Genomic DNA, 24,947 nt, shown 5'->3' on the forward strand with positions numbered 1-24,947 from the left:
AGTGAGAATGAAAAAAGAATCAGGTTCCATCTTGCCACATCTTCCTTATATATTTATATATAAAGGCTGATAATTACATTCTGATAATTTTGTCAAATCTTTTGGCATAATGATGCCCAAATATTTGAAAGACTCCGTGTGCCGTGCCCAAGGGTATCAACTTTAAATTACTCTTGGTGGACTATAGTAATTTGAAAGTAATTAGGTTTTATCTATGTTGATCTTGTAACCTGATAATTGACCAGATTGTTCAAAGGATTGCATAAATTTAGGCAAAGAGTGTGTTGGTTGCCCGAGATTGATCAAAATGTCATCGGCATAACAAGTCAATTTATGCTCTGTCCCTTTAATAGTAATTCCCCTGATATCTTAATTTTGTCTGATGTATTGAGCTAATGGTTCCAGATATAACCATGCACAACCCTGTCTCGTGCCCCTTTCCAGGGTAAGACTATTTGATAAATATTCATTGATTTTAACCCTAGCAGTTGGATTGTCATATAGTGTCTGTATAGTTTTAATAACTGTGCCTTGGAAACCAAATCTCTGTAAAACCCTGTAATGAAAATTCCAATTAACCGAATCAAATGTTTTTTTCAGCGTCCACACTTATCATTATTGCTTCGATCTTTTTTTTTGTATATGATCCATAATGTGAAGTGTCCTACGTATATTGTCCTGTGTCTGGCGTTGTCGTATAAAACCTGTCTGAACGTTACGTATCAGTATGGGTAGAAAATCCTCTATTCGTTTGGCCATGATGGAGGTAAATAACCTATAATCTACATTAAGAACAAGATATTGGTCTAAATGACCCGCATTCCATTTTATACTTGCCTTCTTTCGGTATAGCTGTGATTATCGCTTCCTTCCAACTGGGTGGCATTTGTGCCTTTTTTAGAGCCCAGTTCAGTGTGGGGAGTAAAACAGGAATTAACTCATTTTTAAATCATTTGTACCACTCTGCCGTATACCCATCTGATCCTGGTGACTTGCTTAATTTAAACCTACTAATTGCAGCTTTTAATTCAACTTCAGTTATGTCAGCAGTCATCATTCTATTTTATTCTTCTTTTAATCTGGGTAACTCTAGAGAATTCAAGAAGCTGTCAATTTGATTTAGGCTTCCCCCTGAAACTCTGGAAAATAGAATTTTGTTAAACAATTCAAAAGTTTCTTGAATTTCACTTAGCTTATTTTTTATCATTCTTGTTCTTGGTCACCTAATTCTATGAATTGTATTTTCTGCTATTTTATTTTCAGTTTCTACGCCAGTATTTTCATAGATTTCGATCCACTTTCATAATGGCTCTGTTTCAGAAACATTAAGTTTTTCCTGATTTCTTGCGTAGTCAAATTATTTATTTCATTCCTAATTCTTTTAATTTCCCCTAATGTATCCTGTACCAAATTCAGTTTGTGTTTTTTATCCAGTTCCTTCAGCCTATTTTGTAATTCCTCTAACGTTTTATTCCTTTTTTTTCTTATATGAAGATATCGCTATAATTTTCCCTCTTAAGACCGCCTTCAGAGTATCCCATAAAATGGAAGGTGAAACCTCTCCATTATCATTAAATTCTAAGTAGAGACCAATTTCTTTTTTAAAATTTGTTCCTTAAAGTACGGATCATTGAGTAGACTTGAATTTCGTTTCCATATAGTATTCTTTGGTTGTAGGTTAAAATCAACAGATAAATGTTTAGGTGCATGGTCACTTACATCAATTGTCCCAATTCCACAGGTGTTTATTTTGTCTTTGTCTTTTCCAAATGTTATGAAGTAGTCTATTCTTGTATATACAGAATGGGGAGCAGAATAATGAGTGTAATCCCTTCTGTCAGGGAAAAGGTCCCTCCATATATCAATTAAACCAACATTCTCAAAACGTGTATTAACTTTCTTATGTAAAGATTTTGTTTCATAGGTTTTTCTATTGGAAGAGTCTAAGCTCGGTTGTAATTGTAAAGTTTAGTCTCCCCCGCGTATCAGGAGACCTTCTGTTTCCTTTACCATAATATCAGTAACTTTCTGAAAGAAACCAATATCACTTCCCGCGGGTGCGTATATATTCAATAGAGTAACTGAATTGCCGTCTATATTCCCCCTTACCAGAATATATCTACCCTCTTTATCTCCCATTTCGAATATTTTTTTTCAAAATTTAGCTTACTTGAGATATGAATAGCAACTCCTCTCCTATGTCCTGATTTTTATGAGGAGAAAAACAGATTAGTGGAGCCCATTTTCTTTAATTTTTTAATGCTCATTATCACTTAACTGAGTTTCCTATAAATATACTACACGGACTTGTTCTTTTTTTCATTTTGGATAAAATTCTCTTACGTTTGATTGGATTTAATAGCCCATTGACATTAAAAGAAATGAATTTTACCTTGTCCTTAGCCATTTGTATTTATCTGTCAATGTCTCAATGAAATTAGAACAAAACTTAATCGATCTACTCTATGAACAAATAAGAACCAAGAAACGAAAATAATAACAAAAATGGCAACGAACATGTGATTCCAAGGCTGAGGTCTCTGGTAGATGACCCTGCGTTGAGCTAGACGAAATGTCTAGCTGTGGGGGATAACCCCTTCTACTTGTGAGTTGAGGGCCCCAATTGCAGTATTCATAAAAGACAGTGAACAAATACTTTACGCAGCAAAGATTCCCCTGTGTACTCCTCCTGTGTGTGTGTGTGTGTGCGTGCATGTATATATATATATATATATATATATACACACACACACACATATATATATATATATGTACACACATTACATATAAACACATATATGCACACAGACACACATATATTTATTCTCATTTTGGTGGGGAAAAAGGAGTAAGTGAGCGAATAAAGAATAACAATTAAGTAATATAAAATTCACATTATAATAAGTATTTCTCGAGATAGGTATATCACGGTGTACTTTTGCTTCTGTGTAGCTTCTCAGCATTTTTAAAGATAGCCAAACCTTATTGTTCTTCTGAAGAAGGTGATGACTGTCTTTGGGATCTCCCGGTCTCTTCCTGATATGTTTCTCTCGGCGTTCTCCTGTCTCCTGCCTTCTCGATTCTCGCACTATTTCCCAACCGGAGCTGGATAATTCCTCAGCCAGGCTTTCCTTCGTTTTGGTCATGATGACGGACAACCCTCTGGTTTTCATGTCTGTAGTCGCCTCTTCCACTGTCTGGTACAACTGCGTCCAGTTGTCATAAAACACTCCAAATTTAGCAGGGTTCAGAGTTTGAAATCTAATCTTATTTTGCTTTAGTACTCACTTTACTTCAGAGAATTCTTTGCGTTTCCGGAGGACCGCGTGGGGGGGGGGTAATCTTGGTAGAAATACATTAATTTATCCTCTAAAACACTCTCTTCTTAACCCAGGCCCTTCTTAGAACTCGCCTTGGTGCTGTACCGAAGGAATTTAATTATTATTCAGCGTGGCTTTCGATCCTGGGTAAATTTCGGGACTAACGCGCAGTGGGCTCTTTCGATTTCCAGCTCCATGGCTGGGGGAAGCACCAGCGCGTCCCGCAGTAACTTTCCAACAAACTCCGTCATGGACGACCCCTCCGCTCCTTCGGGAACGCTGTAGATTCTGATATTTTTCCACCGTGATCTTCCCTCCAGGTCAAGCAGTTTACCTTCTCGGTGATGTATTATTTTTATTGTCTTACTCAGTATCTGTTCCACGTTTTGAACGCGATCTTCCACGTTCTCAACTCGAGTCTCTGCCACCGCTATTTTTTGATTGACGCTGGCGAGCTCTGAATTAATATCACGGAGCTCCTGCTTTATATCTTTCTGGACCTCCATTATTTGTTTCAGGATTTCGAGGACATTCGCCGCTTCGACTGAACGAGACCCAGCGTCCGCCGCTCTAGCACGCGGTCGGGTAGGAGAGCCGCCCGCTGCATTCCTCTCGGACGCAGGCTCTGCAGCGTCGCTTTTTTTATTTCCATTCCTTTTTCCCATTCTTGCTCCTCTTCTCAGTTCAAACATTTTTTGAAAACTATTATATTTGATGGGTTAACAGGGCTTAATACGCGTTTTTCCGGAGGAGCTAGTGACTTAAGCTGCCATTCTCAACGATGACGTCACCGGAACCCCCCCTTCGCAGTTTTTTCTCATTTATTTCTCAATTCCTGCTATAACGTTGTTTACATTTTACAGTTACATCTACATTTACATTATTCTTTGTTATATTGCAAATTGCTCTCTACTGCGGCTATTGTTTTGCTTATTAATTACTGTACTGTCTTGCACTGTTTTGTGCACTTTATGTAGTCCCGTGCAGGTCTGAAGTCTAGTGTAGCACCATGGTCCCGGAGGAACGTTGTACGTTTCTACTGTGTACTGTACCAGCAGTTATGGTTGAAATGACAATAAAAGCGACTTGACTTGAGTAGAGTTCCTTCGTGCAGGGATGATGGTGGCTTATTTGAAGCAGGGAACAGCAGCCTGGATGTGTGAAGTGTTGGTGGTAGCTGTGAAGACATCAATATGCTGAAGTGCACACTGGGTGTTTTCTGGCCCAGAGCCTGGGCAGAGTCCTTGTTACGTCTGCTTGAACAAACATTGACTACTCTGCTCTCAGAGGGGTAGTTGTCGTGGCTGGCTTGCATTGTGCCTCGAAGTAGTATTTAGAGCGCCAGGGAAGAAAGCGTTACAGGTACGGTCAAGGTTTTTTTTCCCCCACACTTCGTCTGTAAAGCCATTGATGCCCAGTCTCATACACCAGGGATCGTTTCCCAAGGTTGTGGAGTCCGCTTAAGGGAACCTGAGAGGTGATCTTAATACACAGAGCTCGTGAGTTCCTGGAATGAGCTGTTCCGTGTTTGCAACTTTGGTTGTCTACCACGGGTTCAGTATTCTCAACGTGTTTGGTAATTCCTACTTACTGTCACCTGCCTGTGAGCAGCTGGAAATTAAAGGAACACTCAAAATGCTGGAGACCTGAAATCAGATCAGAAATTGTTCAAAGCCATTCCGACACAAAGTGTTAGACCGGAAAATTATCTTTGGACAGATTATCTGTTGAGTTTTTATTTAATCTGTAGCTTTTTAGCACATTGCCTTGGAATGATTCAAGTCTCTTGTGAAACAGAGTTGAGTGTAACTGGGAAATTGGATTGAAAACTATCAGATGGAATTTGTGGGGTATTTAGTTTTGACAGGACAAACGAGGATTTGATTTATTCATTGACTGGTATGGGGTCTGCGATGTGGGACAAAACAAACTGTCATGGGAAAACAGAATTACTTTAATGTAACAGCAGAGTTAGATAGTGTCTTAAAGAGATCCCAGATTAGAAACCCTTTGCTGGAGATATACAGAGGTATTGTGCTATAAATAGCGTGAATTCAGTTAGGCGTTTGTCCATCAGGTCGGGTGAGGACATGGATTTAAGGGGAATCTGAGGGGGGAACTGCTTTACTCTGAGGGCAGTGCGAATACTGAAATGCTCCCAGCCGAATGAGAGATGAAGGTTCAATTGTAGTATTTAAGAGATATAGGTGTACGGATGACAGCGGTGTAGAGGGCTACGGTCTGGGTGCAGCTGGATGGGACCAGACCGAACACGACCAGGAATGGATGGGCTAACAGTCTTGTGTCTGTGAAGTAAGGGCTCTGTCAATCTCAATTGAATCTTCTACACATAATCCACATTTGCTGCAGACTGGTCGTATCCAGCAATATATTTTTATTTGAGACCAGAGTCCGCACTGCTGGAATTTCTGCAGAGCTGAAACTACCAGGAGATTGGCTGAATGCACCTCAACAGTGTAAATACAACCGCTGGAATTTCAGTTTCACCGTTACAAAATGGCTGAATGTTCAGTTCATCTTTGCTATAATGAAAAGCAGAACATGCCACATTGAGCGTGTTACTTCCTTTTTCGGTTATCTTTGCGAGCCACTTCCTCCGTCGCCAGGGCAACAGCTCACCAGAGCTGCAAAAAAGGGTGAACATGTTTATCGCACTCTGGTTACTGATTCTCAGCGGAGAGATAAGGACCTCAGCAGCCGGTGCTGATACGAGGATGCTTTGAGTATTCACTGTGCGGGATGGATGATGTCTGTGCCGGAATGAAGAAACAACTGATGATTGTAAGGATTTCATTTATGCATTTCTGTTCAGTGTGTCAAACATCTTGCAGTCAGTCAGTATTTTGTGCATCAAAGGAACAAAACAATCTCCTCTACTGAGTTTCTAGTGCTATATTTCAATTTTATGTTTGAAACATTTTGCTCCTGTTATACGATGGGGAAGTTCCGGCTAATTGACGTGGGCTAGATCACACTCAACAACAAAATAATGAACAAATGTGCTCAATGTAACTGTGGAGACAAGTTGAAATGTATCAGTACACTCTTTGTGATGCAATGCCCATGTTTCCCGTCTGATCCCTGTCCAGACAAAGCATCATGAGGCTCCAGTTCTGTCATGGGTTGGTGTGGGTGTGTATGTTTTTGAACTGGGATTAGCTGAGACACTGCCGCATATTACTGGCGGCAAATCGCCCCGAGAGAGTTGGTGGTTGAGATACAATCTAGGGATGTTGACTCCAGGTATATGTAACTGTTGGTGTTTGGGCTTTGGTCCAGGTTGGTCTTTTACAGATGGGGTTGGATTCTCCTCCTTCTGCAAAGAAGCAGACGTCTCCGGAGACTGGATTTTGGTAGCGTGCATCTCTCATTGTGAGAAGTGGGATCACCCAATGCGAGTTGTGGAAAATATGTGCAAGGCTCGCGGTGTTGGCTGTGATCCTGTGATGTTGTGACCTGGAATATCACAGATGATTTGACCCAGATAAAATGGATCAGGAGATCAAGTTGTCCGAGTTTTTGAGGTTATGAGATCATATTTCAGTTCTCTGTTCAGATGTTTGCTTCTGAAGTTCCTTTGGAAGCAATGCAGAGAATGCTCCCATTCCGTCCTCCACAGTAAAAGGCTGTGAATAAATAAGCGGTTTTGTGTTTTGCACGAGTAGCAATGGATCCGGGTGTTCATGTTCGATTCGTGTTTGGAAATTCCCCCTCACTGTCATCTTTCATTCATCCAGTGGGAGTCAAAGAGAAGCTCAAGATGCTGAAGATAGAACAGAGTATAGAGCCGTTTATTACAGGAACAGGCCCTTCGGCGGCAATGCTGTACTAAACCAGCTAAAAGTAAATCAACCCCCCCCCAAAAAAAACTAATCCATCCTACCTAAACAGTGTCTATGTCCTCTCAGTATTAGTCACATTGATTGGCTTATCTAAACGTGCCTTAAAAAGCCTTTGATGTATTTGCTTCCACCACCATAACAGGCAGCTTATTCCCGGCATCCACCACTCCCTGAGTAAAACGACTTACCCTCTCATTTCATTTGCATCTAGTCCCTCACACCTTAAATTCATGCCCTCTGGTATTAGAAATTTCTAACCAGCGAAAAAGATACCCCCTGTCTACTCTATCTATGTCTTTCATAATCTGATAAACGTCTATCACGTATCCGCTCAATCCCCACCGCTCCACGGAAAACAAGCAAACTTTGTCCGCAACAAACTGGATGATATTTAAATCCATTCTGATGAAATATTAGGAAACAGAACCGCTATCTTTGTTCATCTCCCGAATGCAGTTCTTGCTGAGCATTTCTGTAATCCCAGTCTCTCTTTATTCATTCACACTGAAAACATTTTTAAATTCCTGGAAATAGACCAGTACACCAGCGCTCGTTTTGAGATAGTTAGTAGAAGAGTAAAGAAGCCACAGATTTTCCAGTTAATTACCCTGGTACCAATTTGCATGTTAATCCTGGAAAAGTGTTCAGTGCATTTGTTGCTAATAAGGTTCACAAGAATATTCTGAGGAATGCTAAGCTTCATACATAAAGAATATTTGATGGCACTGGCCCTGTGTTCCGTGGAGTTGAGAGAGATGGTGGTTGGGGAGGGGTTGGGCGGGGGTGATTTTTTCCATCAACTGAATAACGAGAAACCTGAATATAGTGGGAATGGCTAGGGTGTCTTGATTAGACGGAGAGTCTGGGATCTGTGAGTGCAGCCTCAGAATAAAGAAGCTTCACTTTAAAACTGAGATGAGAGAAATTACTTTAGCCACAGGTTGGGTGATATGTGGAATTAGTTATCTCAAAGGGTACTGGATGCAATCATTGGGTATATTCATTTTCTGGATTGCTAAATAGGTCGGATATTATACCACTGAAGCAAGAATACGGTGGTGGGGAAAATCCTCCAATATGATTATGCAGCAGACTGAAATGAACGAATCGCCTAAATCTAATTCGATATATTATGGCATACCTTATACCGTTACTGAACGATGACTTCTTTGTATCCCATCACAAACAAGAGAACATCTTCAGTTGCTGGAAATCCAAGCAACACATACAAAATGCTGGAGGAAATCAACAGGCAAGGCAGCATCTATGCAAGAGAGTAGAGTCGACGTATAGATGCTGTCTGGCCTAATGAGTTCCTCCAGCATTTTTTGTGTGTTCTTTTGTATCCCAAGTCAGGATTTGTAAGATGTGAGGGACAGTTACAGATTTCTTCACTTGGATTATTATATATGCGTTCAGCATTTAAATTTTAATCAATTTAATGTTTTGTTTCCCTTTGTGTTGTTAACATGCTTCATTATCTCTCCGGTTAAAGTTATCCCTGCGGCGAGAGATTTTTTGGAAGGGAAGCCCACGAGTGGAAGAGAACCACAACTGAAGGCAAGGGAACAACAACAGTGAACCAGTTCAGGGACTGAGAGCACCAATTCGAAAGATCCCCTCTGAGTTGGAATTTCCTTTGAATCAGTCAGGAGGAAGTTTGGTGAGTCTCATTTACTCAAACAGTGCTTTCGACATGACATTTCTATACCAAGAAAGGGAGGAGATAGCTGTAGTGAGATTGAATAAGCCCAGCAATACCAGTTATGGCTCTGTCAGACCCAAATGCAATCACTCCAGTTATACTAATTGCTGTCAGCATTACAGCTTTTTGAAGCCACGCAGATTCTCTCATATTGTTTGCTCATTTCAAACTTATGGGTGCTGGTGTTCCTTTGCTTGGCTGTATTAGGTCACAAACATATCAAAACGCGTTGAGGATTACCTCGCTTTGCAAGACGCCGCCATTGCTTCTTGTTGTAGCGATTGCAGAAATGTAGAATTGTTATGTACTACAGCAACACGTCATTGTTTCCTTTGGCTAATCGCAGCTACAGAAATAGAGGCATCACGGAGGGACCATCTATAATCTCAGTGTGTGTGAAAGTCAGGAAGGGAGCTATCATTCTGCAAGTAGTCTAAAGGCCTCTCCCAGTGTCAATCGGGTCCACCAGGAGCAGACAAGCTGTCAGCTTAAGGAAAGGTTGTTATTATTGGTGACTTCAATTTCCCAAATGTTGATTCTTCCTTCCTTATTCCAAAATGTGTCAATGGGGAAAATGTTTTGTTCGTCCAGGAAGGATTCCTGACATAGTCTGTGGATGGGCCAGCTGGAGAAGACACCATATTGTGTCTGGTACTAGGCAATGAAACTGGTCAGATGACAGACGTCTCGATGGGCGACAATTTCGAGATAGTGATCACAACACCTCAAATTTTACCCTTGTCATGGAAAATAGCAGACGATACGAGACAGTGTTTAATTAGTGGGTGGATAATTATAATGGCATTCGTAGCAACGAGTGAGCGTAAACTGGGAAAACATTTTCTGAGGGAAACGCAAAATGGAACTGGAGGTATAGTTGAAACTTCCAACATGCACCACGTTACTACAAGAAGCGAAGAAGGAGTTTACAGAAGCATTGACAATGAACTTTCTGTTCTTTCTGGCCACAAGGGTATGGCAAATGTTGTTCTCTAATTCAATAAATGTAATAGATATAATCCCGTGGAATATATACCAGTGAGTGTTACATCAGAGGAGGGCAGACTGTTGGAGCGGATACTTGGGAACAGGAACTTTGAGCATTTGCTGAAATATTCTCTTACTACTGGTTGTCACATTGACTTTTTGATTTTGAGTGGAGAAAATTGTTGGGGAGATGCCGGAGATAATTTTCCACAACATGTGCCAGTCATGCACCGACATTTTAATCGACAGAGTCTGATTAGGAATCAGCATGGCATTGTGCATGGATAGCTGTGTTGAATAATACTTTTTAATGTATTGAAGTGGAGTATCAATGTGGGTAGGGGAGTGGATGTTGTACACGGGACCGCTACAAAGCGTTGTGTTGTGTTCTTTATACGTACAGTGGGTTATTAATAACAAACCAAATTCTGGAAGAATAAAACTAGAACTTTTTGCTCCAACAGCAACAGCAGCCACGATTTTATCATACACGTTTCTCGATCATTCTCATTTCTGCGCATGCTCCGAACTCTGTCCAATCACGTTCTGACACGTGAATCACCACTTTTTTTTTATTCGGAACAAGAAGGCAGCGGGAGAAGACCTAAGGATTTCCCGTAGGAAGATATTTTGAGTTCTCGGGGACAGAGAGAGGCTAGAGTGCGCAGGCGCGTGACGTCAACCAGTTGAGCGCGAACAGTTTAAAGAGAAGGCAGCCATATCCAGCGAACAGCGTTAGGAGCGAGAAACGGATTGAGAGGCTACAGAGTGGAAGGGTTTTTGCTCAACGGGCTCTGGCGGTAACGGGACGAGGTGAGGCAGCTGTTGATTGCAAAAGGAAGTAGTATGCCTGTGAGGCCAGTTTTCTGTGGTCGGTATCAGATGTGGGAGGTCCAGCAGTCTCCCAGTGTCCCGGACGGCCATATTTGCATCCGGTGCATCGTGATGCAACTCCTAAGGGACTGTGTTGGGGAACTGGAGCTGCAGCTCGATGACCTTCGTCTAGTCAGGGAGAGTGAGGAGGCGATAGAGAGGAGTTACAGACAGGTGGTCACTCCGGGGGCACGGGGGACAGAGAAATGGGTCACAGTCAGGAGATGGAAGGGGAAGAGTCAGGTACTAGAAAGTACCCCTGTGGTTGTACCCCTTGACAATAAGTATTCCTGTTTGAGTACTTTTAGGTGGGACAGCCTACCAGGGAGAAGCGACAGTGGCCGTGCTTCTGTCATAGAGTCTGGCCCTGTGGCTCAGGAGGGTAGGGAAAGGAAGAGGAAGGCAATAGTGATAGGGGACTCTATAGTCAGAGGTTCAGATCGGTGATTCTGCGGACGTTGGAAAGAAACTCGGATGGTAGTTTGCCTCCCAGGTGCCAGGGTCCGGGATGTTTCTGATCGCGTTCAAGATATTCTGCGGTTGGAGGGAGAACAGCCAGAGGTCGTGGTACATATCGGTACCAATGACATAGGTAGGAAAAGGGAAGAGGTCCTAAAAGAAGACTACAGAGAGTTAGGAAGGAAGTTGAAAAGCAGGACCTCAAAAGTAATAATCTCGGGATTACTGCCTGTGCCACGCGACAGTGAAAACAGGAATATAATGGGGTGGTGTATAAATGCATAGCTAAGGGATTGGAGCAGGGGGCAGGGATTCAGATTTCTGTATCATTGGGACCTCTTTTGGGGCACGTGTGACCTGTACAGAAACGACTGGTTGCACTTGAATTCCAGTGGGACCAATATCCTGTCGGGTAGGTTTGAGAGAACTGTTGGGGAGGGTTTAACCTAGTTTGGCAGGGGGTGGGAATCAGAATGTGAGTGCAAGTATTAAGGTGGAAGGACATGATGCTAAGAGTTCTGAGTTGATGAGGAAGGACAGGTAGGGGACAGAATATGACTGTATCCAGTTAAAGGGGTTGAAATGTGTCTATTTCAATGCTTGGAATATTAGGAACAAGAAGGATAAACTTAGAGCATGAAGTAGTATGTGGAACTACGATGCTGTGGCCATTACTGAAACTTGGTTGGAGGAAGGGCAGGATTGGATGATGCAGGTCCCGGGGTTCAGGTGTTTAAAAAGGAATAGGATGGGAGGCAGAAAGTGGGGGGGGGGGTGGCATTGCTGGTCAGAGATAGTATCACGGCTATTGAATGGTATGACGCTGTGGAAGGAGTGTCCACGAAGTCAGTCTGGGTGGATGTCAGAAATAGGAAGGGATTAATCACTGTGCTGTGAGTAGTCTATAGGCCCCCAAATAGCCCTCGGGACACTGAGGAACAGATAAGCAGGCAGATTTTAGAATGGTGTAGGACAGGAGTGTCAAACTCATTTTAGGTCACGGGCCGGATTGAGCAAAATGCAGCTTCATGCGGGCCGGATCAGTCGGACGCGTGCGAACGCAGCTTTGGTTGCCTCCGTTTTTTCAGCCTGCTCTCATGTGTCTCAGTCTCTGCTATAACTACAAAGTGTTTCACTTTACAAATTCCGGTTCTTATGAAGAAGACTGCCGAATAAACACTAAAAACCCTGAAAACCTGGTACCTGAATAAACTCAGCATTAGCCATATCATACGCCATAGGCGCTTCGATTACTGGGGCCAGCTTTAATAGTAATTAGATATTATCTCGCGGGCCAAAGATAATTCCACCGCGGGCCGGATTTGGCCCGCGGGCCTTGAGTTTGACATATATGGTGTAGGACATACATGGTAGTAGTTATGGGTGATTTCAAATTCCCTCATACTGACCGGCACCTCCTGAGTGCAAGGGGGATAGATGGGGCTGCATTTGTCAGATGTGTTCAAGAAGGATTCCTGACACAGCATGTGGACCAGCCGACTAGAGGAGAGGGATCTATTTCTGGGTAATGAACCTGGTCAGGTGACAGACCTCTTGGTGGGGGAGCATTTTGCTGAGAATGACCACAACTCCCTTAGCTTCAGCATAGCTATGGAAAGGGATAAAATCAGATGAAATGGAAGTGCTTAACTGGGGAAGGGCTAACTTTGAAGGGATGAGGCAGGAACTAGCGAGAGTAAATTGGAAACTGATGTTCAAAGGTTAAAGCACAGAAGTAATGTGCGAGAAGTTTAAGGACCACTTGAGCTGGGTTCAGGACTGAGTTTGTCTCACTAAGGCAACGACAAATGGTAGGAAAAGGGAACCGTGGCTGACGAAACACGTCAGGCAACTCGTCAAGAGGAAAACGGAAGCATATGTTAGATATAAGAAGCAGGACGTGGGGGGGGGGGCGTGCTTATGAGAAATATAGGGTAGCCAGGAAGAGCTAAAGAAAGGACTTAGGAGAGCTCGAAGGGGGCATGAGAAGGCCGTGGCATGTAGGATTAAGGAGAAACCCAAGGCGTTCTATGCCTATGTGAAGAATAGGAGGATGTACAGAACGAAGGTAGGACCGCTAAAGGATAAAGAGGGCAACTTGTGCCTGGAAGCGGAGGAGGTTGGGGAGGTCCTAAATGAATACTTTGCTTCAGTATTCATAAGTGAAAAGGATCTCGATCAGGATGTCTAAGTAGAGCGGGCCTGTGTGCTGGACAATGTGGAGATTCAGAAAGAAGAAGTGCTGGATCTTCTTAAATACATTAAGATTGATAAATCCCCAGGGCCAGAAATGATACACCTCAGGTTGTTGTGGGAATTGAGACAGGAGATCGCAGGAGCATTAGCTATAATCATTGAATCCTCTTTGGCTGCAGGGGAAGTGCTGGAGGACTGGAGAAAGGCAAATATAGTTCTCTTGTCTAAAAAAAGGTAATAGGGAGCAACCTGGGAACTATAGACCGGTGAGTGTTAAATCGGTGGTCTGCAAACTACTGGAAAGATTTCTTAAGGATAGGGTTTACGAGCAGTTAGAGAAGGACAGTCTATTCATGAATAGTTAACATGGCTTTTGAAGGGAAGATCGTGCCTCACGAGCCTGATTGAGTACTTTGAAGAGGTAACAAAATAAATTGATGAGGGTAGGGCAGTGGATGTGGTCTACATGGGTTTTAGCAAAAAAATTGACAAAGTCCCTCTTGAGAGACTCACCCAGAAAGTCATGAGGCATGGGATAAGTACAGCCTTGGCTGTTTGGATTTTAAAAAAATGGCTTAAAGGAAGAAAGCAGCTGGTAGTTGTGCAAGGAAAGTATTCTGCCTGGAGGTCGGTGACTAGTGGAGTGCCGCAGGGATCTGTCCTGGGACCCCTGCTATTTGTGATTTTTATAAATGACCTGGATGTAGAGACGGAAGGATGGGTGAGTAAGTTTTCGGATAACACGAAGATTAGAGGATTTGTGGATGAAGCTGTGGGTTGTCGAAGGTTACAAGAGGAAATAGACAGGCTGCAGTGTTGGGCAGAAAATGGCAGATGGAGTTCAATCCGGACAAGTGTGAGGTGATGTATTTTGGAAGGACAAACCAGAAGACAGAGTACATGATTAATGGTTAGTTACTTAAGAGTGTGGATGAACAAAGGGACCTTGGGGTTCAAATCATACATCCCTCAAGGTCGCTGCACAGGTTGATAAGGTAGTTAAGAAGGCCTATGGGATGCTAGGCTTCATTAACAGGGGGATTGAGTTCAAGAGTAGAGAGGTCATAATGCAACTCTACAAATCTCAGGTGAGACCACACTTAGAGTTTTGTGTTTAATTCTGGTCACCCCATTATAGGAAGGATGTGGAAGCTATGGAGAGGGTGCAGAGGAGATTTACCAGGATGTTGCCTGGATTGGAGAACAAGTCATGTGAAGCAAGGTTAGAGAGATGGGATATTTCTCCTTGGAGCGTAGAAGAATGAGAGGGGACTTGATGGAGGTTACAAGATTATGAGAGGCATAGATAGGGTGGATAGTCAGTGCCTGTTTCCCAGGGCACCAATAGCAAACGCCAGAGGGCATATGTACAAAATTAAGGGAGGGAAGTTTAGGGGAGACACCAAGGGTAAGATTTTTACGCAGAGGGTTCTGAGTGCCTGGAATTATTTGCCAGGGATGGTGGTGGAGGCTAAAACATTAGGGGTATTTAAGAGCGTCTTGGACAAGCAAATGGATGAAAGAAAAATGAAGGGTTATAGGATAGTGTGGGTTTAATATTTTTATTTAAGAATTATATGGGTCGGCACAACATGGAGGGCTGAAGGGCCTGTACTGTGCTGTAGTGTTCTATGGTTCTATTTTCCTTTCCTTAAAACAGAAAAACGAGTAGCATCATGGATCAAAACAAAAGCATTAATTTAACATGTCTGTATCAGTCTCTCTGGGGGTTTACGGACACGAGTTGACTTCTAAGTGGTTTGCAGATTTCTTGTGTTTAGTTGTTATTTCCTTGTGTTGTCTAGTCTGCATCAGTTAACTGAAACGCTGAGGTTGGCTCTTTCTTGAGCTCTTTGCGATTTCTTCTGTCACAAAATTAGCAGCTATGAATATATAATTGAGGCAGATTTTTTTTTAATTTAACAAATAAACATTTATTAAACACAATAAAAATAATCCAAAAGTAAATAAACGACTAACGTAACCGGAAGTCAGCTCGAACAGTCCTTAAAGCGATAATGCGGAAACAGTTCTTAAAGTAGTAATGCAAAAGTCCAAAGTTCTACAGAGTCCGTTAAAGGAGAGACTTAAAATTCTTTCGTGGAGTTACTGCTGATCCCAACCGAAGTATTTTATTCCCCTGAGGATTTACGATCGAAAGAAACAAAATGGCTTAAAGGCACTGAACTTCCTTTGGCAAAACTTTGTATACAACCCTCTGTTCTTCCTGCAGAACAGGAGTTAACAAGGACACAGGTTACTAATTCCTCGTGCGAAGATTAAATAAAGGTCGAACCTGCTTCACAGCTGACATCAACTTTCTTCGATCTTTCCGCTCCCCGACTGTCGACGAATCTTCACTCTCCACGAACTAAACTGTGAGTATTATAGCGATACTGACGGCAATAAACTTTGAGACTTAAAACAGAAAGTAAAACTCCACTTTTAAACGAAACTGCGTCATAATATCGGAATACGGAGCAGCATGGAGTCAGTAGTGAATTCAGCCACGAACTACCCACGTCACTAGGTGGAATTCTCATTTTATACCCGGTTGAAAAAAAATATCACATGATCTCTGACTGGCGGGAAAAATGACCATTACCTCATCTCCAGTACAGCCTCAATTGCATCACGTTCACGTCACAGGTACAAGATACCCACGGGTACGTAACACTTCATAACACTGCCCCTTATTCTGTTTGGACCATGCATGATCTGGGTTGTACTTCTTCAAGTACTGTAGCTTTCTTAATCCCTTCCACTTCTATTTGTAATGAAGTATGAATCTTCTTTTCTTCTTCATATTCATCCATTAACTGTGTAATCTCTTTTTTAAGCTGAGACGTCGTTATTTCAATAAAACTTCTCTATTCATTCTCTTGTGTTTTCACGTCTTCAATTGGTTCATGATTCTTGTCACTTTTTGGCTTCAGATCAGTATTGTACTCTACCGGCAAGTTTGGCCTCCGTCCTTCTGCACAGGTGAGATTGTGATGGAATGCATGGCCCATTGATGCATGTGTGTTACTGTCAGAGGGCAAAATTGCAACACCGGATTTTGGTGGAAATGCTTTGTCATATGCTGGTAACAGAGGGATCGGTGTAGGACCTTTCTTTATGAAAAACTCCTAAAACTCTTTCATCAAGTAACTGTATCCTGACTCTGTGTCACTGTCCAGGACGAAGGCTCTTTCACCAAATTCTGTCTCTCAACGGCTGATAAACCCACTATTGACTGTACTTTTTTGGCAACACCACAAATGAAAGCGTGTGCAACATATTTTTGTGGATACTTTTGCCACACACATTCCTTTAAGGGGAATGTCTGTACCTGACTACCCAGTCACTTTTATATTTGTCTGATATAACTTTGGTCTTGGCTTTAATGCATTAAACTCAGATTCTGCAAAAATATTTATTTGTGCTCCAGTATCAAGTTTAAACGTAATACTGTTTTGTTTCACTTGCAATGGAATAGTCCAGTCATTCTTTCATTGATTGCTTTCACAAAGCACATTTGTATAAAACACGGCAAGTGCATTTTCAAGCACTGCATTTACTTGTTTTATTATCTTTCTACTTCTGCAACAGCGTTAAAAATGATTACTCTCAGCGCAGTCATTACACATTTTCCCATGCGCTGGACACTGCTTTTGCTGTTGCTGCTGCCCACAGCGATCACATATTTATTTTTTGGTTTTGTTGTCGTTTTATTTTTTTCTCTCTCTCTAATATATTCGCTCTTTAGCCTGCAACGTCACAGCTTCTGAAGCTTTGCCGAGCATCCAAACTTTTTTCAGGTTCAAGTCTTGTTCTCTTAACAGTCTTTTTCTCAGACCGTTATCCCGAATGTCACAAACCATTCTGTCTTTAATGAGAGAGTCCGCCAGTTCTGCAAAATCGCATGTTTTACTGTGGTGTCTCAACTCCGTAATAAATTGATCAATCGTTTTACCAGCTTTCTGCTTACACGTGGAAAAATTTGTACCGCTCATACGTCACATTATGCTTCGGTAAACAAAATGCTTCGAATTTGTCCAATATCGATTACAAATTTAAATTATCTTCATCTTCAAAAGTAAAATGTTTAGACACCTCAATTGCGACGTCACCTATTACATAAAGTAGAATCACAGTGCTCGTTTTCTCCGATATTTATCTAATTCGATCTCCGATAAATAAACTTCAACACGCTGTATGAATCTTCTTCAATTCTCAGCTACATTCCCAGTCAGGCGAAGTGCAGGTGGAGGATGCAAACCTTCCATTTTTAAAACTGTTAGCAAACCAAAACAGTCTGCGCTCTTTTTTCGATTTTTTACGATTCTCCTGTGTTAGCGAAACGTATTATTCTTCCAGACCGACTTCTGACACCATCTTGTGATCTTTATACGTACCCTGGGTTACTAATAACAAACCATATTCTGGAAGAATAGAACTAGAACTTTTATTTACAACAGCAACAGCAACCACGTTTTTATCAGACAAGTTTCTTGATCATTCCCTCATTTATGCGCATGCTCCGAACTCTGTCCAATCACGTTCTGACACGTGTATCACCAGAGCTTATAGCCGATCTAAATGGGCAGAAGAGTGGTAAATAGATTCCAAAACCGACCATAAGAGGTTGGTGATGATGTGGGGTGAACTGCCGGAGGAAGATGATGAGGCAGGCACAATTGTATAACTCCAGAAGCAGTTAGGATGTGTAGACAGAGTCAAGAGGCCACAAGGAAATGGGCCTATCACAGGAGATTAAGACCATCTATGTGGTCACAGTGGTCATTGAGCTGAAGCATCTGTATCTGTGCTCAGTTGCTCTGTGACCCTATCAGTAGGATGCGCCAGATATCACTGGACAGACATACAGACACAGTGTAGAAGTTGATGGAAACGGGGAATGGGTGGTCCTTAAGCTAACGACTGCTCTCATACAGGTGATGGAGATACCGTCATATTTGCAAAGTAATCCTATTCCCTCTGACTCACTGTCTGTTTGATTGTAATTCAGGCCATCAGTAGCAGGCGGACCGTTCCTGCACCGGGACCAAAGTGCAAAAGAGACGTCAATAAACAATCCTCAGTCAGAATCAGAATGGCTACAGGTATGTTCGCTGGGATCTTTATAATTAAACTTCCGTCGCGTTTGTGTACAATAGCTCAGATGAAGAAACGTGCATAGATGCTAACAGTCACAGAAATGTTTCATCAATCAGGGACATTGAATCCCTTGGTAAAGAGGCTTTGAATAATGGATCATCCAACAGTTCCATAGCAGGGACCTGACACTGGTCATGGTCAAAACAGTCCGATCACCATGCAAAGCTTCAACTGCGTGAAAGGAGCAGGAGATCCTGACTCAGTTGGTTGAGAACGAAACACAGACAGGGAATGTGACAGTGGTGCTGTTTGTTATGTAAAAGCGCAGGTTTAGGGTTTGTTGCACATCAGGGCCTGTTTAGAGTTGAAAGACATCTCCAACTTTCATTAATAAAATCCAGAGCTAGATGATTGGAGCATTTACGGGATTTCGGAGATTGTGTTCAGGTTTTGCAAGTTTTTTTTTACTGCTATGCGAAGAACATGAGGTTCAGGGGTGTTCTTGAAATCTGTTTTCTCTAGCCGAGCAGAGAACATTGCCACTGTTGGCAATAGCTGAGAATCAGGAGACAGATCATTGTAGATAAATGTGTGGTTTGCTTCCGAGACCCTTCATCAGGACTAACGGCCCGAAACGTCGACAGTGCTTCTCCTTATAGATGCTGCCTGGCCTGCTGTATTCCACCAGCATTTTGTGTGTGTTGTTTGAATTTCCAGCATCTGCAGATTTCCTCGTGTCTGATCTATGCAGGGAAATGATTTTCTCTGTCAGAAAATGTTCTCATCCGATTCAATCTTCTGTAATTGAGATTTTCAATCTGCAATCTCCCCAGCCTTAATATATCCTTCCTGTAGTATTGGTACCAGAACCGCACACACTATTCCAACTGGTATAACCAACAGTTTATAAACCTGTCAGAAGATCTCTCTGCGCGTGCATTCTGTGCTGCAGCTAATGACAACAAACGTGCTAACTGTCGATGGGTGGATGGGTGCCATGTCCACTGTTTCCTCTTTATATTAAAGGTTTGGTAGATAAAGTTAACGTTGTTCATTAGTTTGCAGATGGCCTCAAAATTGCTGGTAAAGTTGTGTAATGTAAATTTACAAGGAGACTAAGACGAACGTGGAAAGTGCTCCAAGGAATGGGTTAAATGTGTAAAGTTAAACCAGGACAGGATGTGCGTAGTAAATTGCAGCGCCCTGAAAAGTGTTGCAGAACAAGAGAAGGTGGGGGACCAAAAGTTCAGATGCACGATTCCCTGGAAATGTTCATACACGTAGGTAGAGCAGAGCGTAAATTTCTTTCAGATGGAATGGGTACAGAAACATTTTGTCCAGGCGACTGGACAGTGAGTGTGTCACGGCAATGGTCAGTCTGTGACCTAGGCAACAGCACATTGTATGTCAAAGTGCACGGAGAGTATGTGGTCCAGAGGATCCGACTCTGTGTAATCAGGTGGCTGATCTGTGTGTGACCCTGGAGACAGGACAGTGTGCTTATCTAGGTAATGTTGAATTTGTGACCGAGGGGACCGGACAGTTTGTAACACAAGGCAGTGATCAGTCTGTGATCCAGGGGAGTAGACAGTGTGTGTTTCTAGTTAATGGTCAGTCTGTGACCCAGGGGATTGGACACTTTGACACAGACACTGTGTCCAGGGGATCGGGCAGTGTAGAATCCGATGGCGAATCTGTGTGTGTGACACAGGTGACTTGACAGTTTGTGACCCAGGGAGATTTTTTTGTGTGGAAAATAAACCCATAATATTTCGCCGAATCACCTGACACCGTTCTATTAAGATCCTCTGGACATCAGTGTGTTTAACTAATGCGTAGCTAGTGATCAGTATTACTGTGTCTATCCTATTCTTTTTCATTCACCAGCACAGTCCCACTCCACATCAGGTCAGCCAGAGTCTGGGCTCCATTGTTTGATGGCTTTGGGCTCTGGGTCTGTTCTCGCTGGAATTTATAAAAATGGGGGTTGGGGGGATCTCATTGAACCCTTTCGGATGTGAGAGGCCCAGAGCAAATAGATGTGGAAAGGATTTTTCCCATGGTGGGGAAGTGTAGGATCCGAAGGCACATCCTCAGGATGGAGGATCATCCATTTAAAACAGAGATGCGCAGAAATTTCCAAAGCCAGTGGGTGGTGAATTTGTGGAATTTATTACCACAGGAAGCTGTGGAGGCCAGATCGTTGGCTCTTTACTTAAGGCAGAGATTGATAAGTTCTTGATGGAACACAGCATCAAAGTTACAGGTGGAAGGCGGGGAACTGGGGTTGAGGATCAGATAAAAAGGATCAGCCATGGTTGAATGGCGGAGCAGAATCGATGGGCCGAGGGCCCTAATTATGTTCCTATGTCTCATGTTCTTAATGTAGCCACCCATTGCGTACCCTTGCTCTGCTCGTCTCTATGTCTAACCTGCAATTCATCATGTATTTCAGGTGAGAAGTTCAATAGGTTACGGAAATCATTCGAGAAACTTTTATCAGGCAACTCATCAAGGGCAGGTGATCGGGACACGGGAAGAAAGGTACCAAAGCAGGGTCAGATTGAGAGCAATGTGCCAACGGAATGCGGTCCGGCCGCAGAGGAGGAGGATGAGCAAGGTCAGCCCAGAGACAGTGAGGTCAGAAATACCGATCAGGTCCCTGGAACCGGCACAAGTGAGGCGACTGCCTGTCAGCCCAGAGACAGTGACATCAGAGACACCGATCAGGTCCCTGGAACCGGCACAAGTGAGGCGACTGCCTGTCAGCCCAGAGACAGTGACGTCAGAGACACCGATCAGGACCCTGGAACCAGCGCAAGTGAGGCGACTGCCTGTCAGCCCAGAGACAGTGACGTCAGAGACACCGATCAGGACCCTGGAACCAGCACAAGTGAGGCGACTGTCTATCAGCTCGGAAGCTCATTAAACACGGAACTGTCAAGTCCCCAACAAGGAGCGGGTGAGTGAAATAAGAAGATGGTGTGTTCGCAGAATGCGGGAGGGAGGACGTAGTTCCTTGTTGGAAGGTTAGTCAGAGAGGGGAAATTTGAGGGTGTGCTACAAGAGTCTTTGTAGGGCACCCGTTACCGCACTACTGCCAGCTCTGAGGATTTCCAGGATTTGTATTGGAGGAAATGTCGCTGTGCAGATAATAGAGCATCTCTGGGATATGAATTAAGGGACATGTTTTCGCCAGGATGGAGAGAGCATCTCTGGAAAGCAATTCTCATTGACAGCTCCAGCATTTATTATTGAAATAGGTGGGTGTGTGGGGTGGGATGGGTTGCTGTCTGGCAAGGTGGTCCTTCTGTTTAAGTAATTCCCAACTATGAATCCTAAAGGCAATTCACCACATTTCCCAAGCATGTTAATTTCCTGTATGCGCCTCCCATGTGAGACGTTGTCAAACAGATGACTAATATCCAAGTAGAAAATATTCATCTGTAACTTCATCCATCACCTTTGTCACCTCCTGGAAGAACTCCATCAAGTTAACAAGACTCTACTTCACCCACCCAAAGCCTTGGTGTTGAAGTTTAACTCACCTCAAACATTGTCTCTTTCATATTCCCATGGGGCCGAAGATATAAAAGGCTGAATATCTATACCACCAGCATCAAAGACAGCTTTAATGGTGCTTTTATAAGACTATACATCGACATCTACTATGTTATTATTGGCTCTCAATAATAATGAATCAATTTTAGGTATAAAATTGTAACATCATGGCATCTGGTAACTAAGACAAGCTCGATATACTTACAGAAGAGCAGAAGGCATACTGTTTGGTTATGAAGGGATTTAAGGAACAAGTGATAATCGATAAACAAATTCAAAACCAAGTCCGGAGGGGAAGCTGCAATCTGACTATCAGAAAACATTTGATTCTGTCCCTCACTCGTGGTTAATTGAATTTTATGATATATATAACTAATAAATGAGAAATATCTACAACATCTGATAAAGCATTAGCGTGCAATAATCACCTTATTAACAATCAAGAAGGAACAAGTAAATGGAAGCATTTTCCAGAGCAAAACCCTGAGCCTAGGGTTTTGTCTAGCTTTAAACCCGCTCTCTAATTTACTGAATCAAACAAAATCAGGGTATCATACAGGAGCAAAAAACAAATGAATATTACCTTGACACATCTGCTGTACAGAACGATTTGAAATTAGTCTCTCTTGCATCAGTAAAAGCTAAAATAATTAATTAAAATGATGGAACTAACTTTCAAAGATACAAAGGTAAGCTTTAGACTGGAAAAGTACAGAACATTAAAAATTACGAAAGGTGTAATAGAGCTTGTAGTGTATGACAGAGCATCAGGATTCAAGAGAACAGATATATATTAAACATAAGTATATTAAGGATGTCAACAAAGAAAATAGATCATCGTGTGATAAAGAGAAATGTTTCAACAGAATTTACTTCAAGGCTTAAGAAAATCTTCCAAACTGAGCTGAATAGTAACAATATAACAACGGCCATAAACACGTTCACTCTGCCTATATTACCGTATTCCTTTGGCGGAATATCTTGGTCTGAAACCGATCTAGAAAACCTAAAAAAAACTGAAATAACACTCGACTGCACTTAGATTAACACTACCTACGACAGTATGCTGAGGAAGATTCATGAACATTAAAAGCATTCAGATAAACGTGCTCAGAGTCAGAATCTGAGAATTGCTGTGAAAGTGTGATCTACTAAATATGGACTAGAAGGGTGTGTGTGTGTGTGGTGTGTGTGTGTGTGTGTGTGTGTGTGTGTGTGTGTGTGTGTGTGTGTGTGTGTGTGTGTGTGTGTGTGTGTGTGTGTGTGTGTGTGTGTGTGTGTGTGTGTGTGTGTGTGTAGATAAAAGTTCTCAGATTCAGAAACAGGTTTAGTATCACTGATATATGTCGTGAGAGTAATTGGCATTAATTTATGTATGATTTTATGCTCTCTCTGTACACACACACACACTTTAGTCTATTTCTCTGTGAAGTCAAGTGTTCCCTTCATGACTCTTTCCATTTCTTCCTTAGCTGTTAACCCAGCGTCTCTTCGAGCTCTCATCAGTAATTCCTTTCTTTCGTCTCTGATGTCTTTCAACTTCTATATTCCATTCTTGACAGAGACCGACTCCTTCTTCGAGTGACTCACTGACCAACACTTCTCTTTCATCATAAAAGTGATCTCGGAGGGTTTTCAAATCCAGGGCAGCAGCCTGGAATTACATGCTAGTATCCCGCAGCCTCTTTTGAATGCGGTCAATGTGAATGAGTACTTTGTCCCAAATCCTGGCAAAATCAGAAAGTCATAATTCAACATGTGGTTGTACAGCTGTGTTGCGTCACTTCTGTTTCACTGGTCTCGTTTTCATTGTCTATCATGTCCTGGAGAACTTGAAGTATCTCCTTGTTGACGGGTTTCACTGCTTCTGTTCTTGCACTCCATGGTTTCGGATTCCGACTTAACAAGCACAGGAACGGCGTTTTTGAGTTTTTACCAGCACTGTGGTGAACGAGAGGAAAACACGCAGAGAGCTTCGATGTTTCCAAAAAGCGTGACCATCATTGTATCCTGCTTGGCTGCATGTACATCCACCAAGTTGATTGAATGATTGTCACAATTCATAAACACTGCCAGGTTGTTTTTCTCACTTATTCTTTGATGAACACCACTTCTGTGTCCAGCTATCACAGCGGCGTTGTCACCGCACTGTGACCAACAATCTCGTAGCTCCATTTCGTCCTTCTCTAGCTGTTTCAAGATGTCTTCAACCAAGCTCTAGGCATCTTTCTGGCTCATCTGGATAAAACCAAGGAAGGACTCTCTAACACGGACTGTTTCCCTCTCAAAATCAACTTCCACGTACCTCACTACTTCTGACATCTGCTCACGTTGTGCCTGATCAGGAGACGAGTCGAACATGAGACATTAGTACTTGGCTTTACAAATGCTTCTCAGTAAACTCTGGCGAACAGTGGGTGCCATCATGTGGATGAATTCGTTCTGGATATCCGGTGAAAGATAAGACTTAAATCCTGGATGACTTTCCACATGAGTGAGGTGTTCTTTTACAACAGGGTCAAAGATGGCAAGTGGGTTCAGCAAGCCAAGGAACGTTCCCACAATTGAATCGTCGTCCAGCTGAAGTGACTTCCTGTGTCCTCGCAAAGCCAAGTTCTGAGTTGTAATTAATTATAGCAGTGAAGAATTCTCGTCGTTATCACGCCACTTGGGCATTTCCTTCTCAATCTGTGGCTGAAATACCGCGTCCATAACTCCTCTGTTTCCAGCTAAATTTCGTTCCATTTCTTTCCACTGTGTGAAGCATTCCCAGTGATTCTTGGCATTTTACTGAACACTAATCATTTCATGTGCTTTCAACTGCTTGAATCCACTTTCCTGCTCCAATGAGGATTGATGGCCTGACCGGGAATAGGGTAG

At 42.5% G+C, this 24,947-nt stretch overlaps 1 protein-coding gene across 1 annotated transcript in view; it reads left to right on the top strand.

Annotated features, from left to right (window-relative positions):
* The first annotated feature begins 5,921 nt into the window (after positions 1 to 5,921).
* LOC140722928 (NACHT, LRR and PYD domains-containing protein 3-like) overlaps positions 5,922 to 24,947 on the top strand; it is a 35,212-nt gene continuing 16,186 nt past the window's right edge. Inside the window, exons 1-4 of the mRNA XM_073037558.1 lie at positions 5,922 to 6,122; positions 8,679 to 8,846; positions 18,418 to 18,511; positions 20,962 to 21,468. Of these exons, the coding sequence (XP_072893659.1) occupies positions 18,502 to 18,511; positions 20,962 to 21,468 (517 nt within the window). The 5' untranslated portion in view covers positions 5,922 to 6,122; positions 8,679 to 8,846; positions 18,418 to 18,501. The remainder of the gene's footprint in view (positions 6,123 to 8,678; positions 8,847 to 18,417; positions 18,512 to 20,961; positions 21,469 to 24,947) is intronic.

Source organism: Hemitrygon akajei, unplaced genomic scaffold (genome assembly GCF_048418815.1).
Source record: "Hemitrygon akajei unplaced genomic scaffold, sHemAka1.3 Scf000093, whole genome shotgun sequence".
NCBI lineage: Eukaryota > Metazoa > Chordata > Chondrichthyes > Myliobatiformes > Dasyatidae > Hemitrygon > Hemitrygon akajei.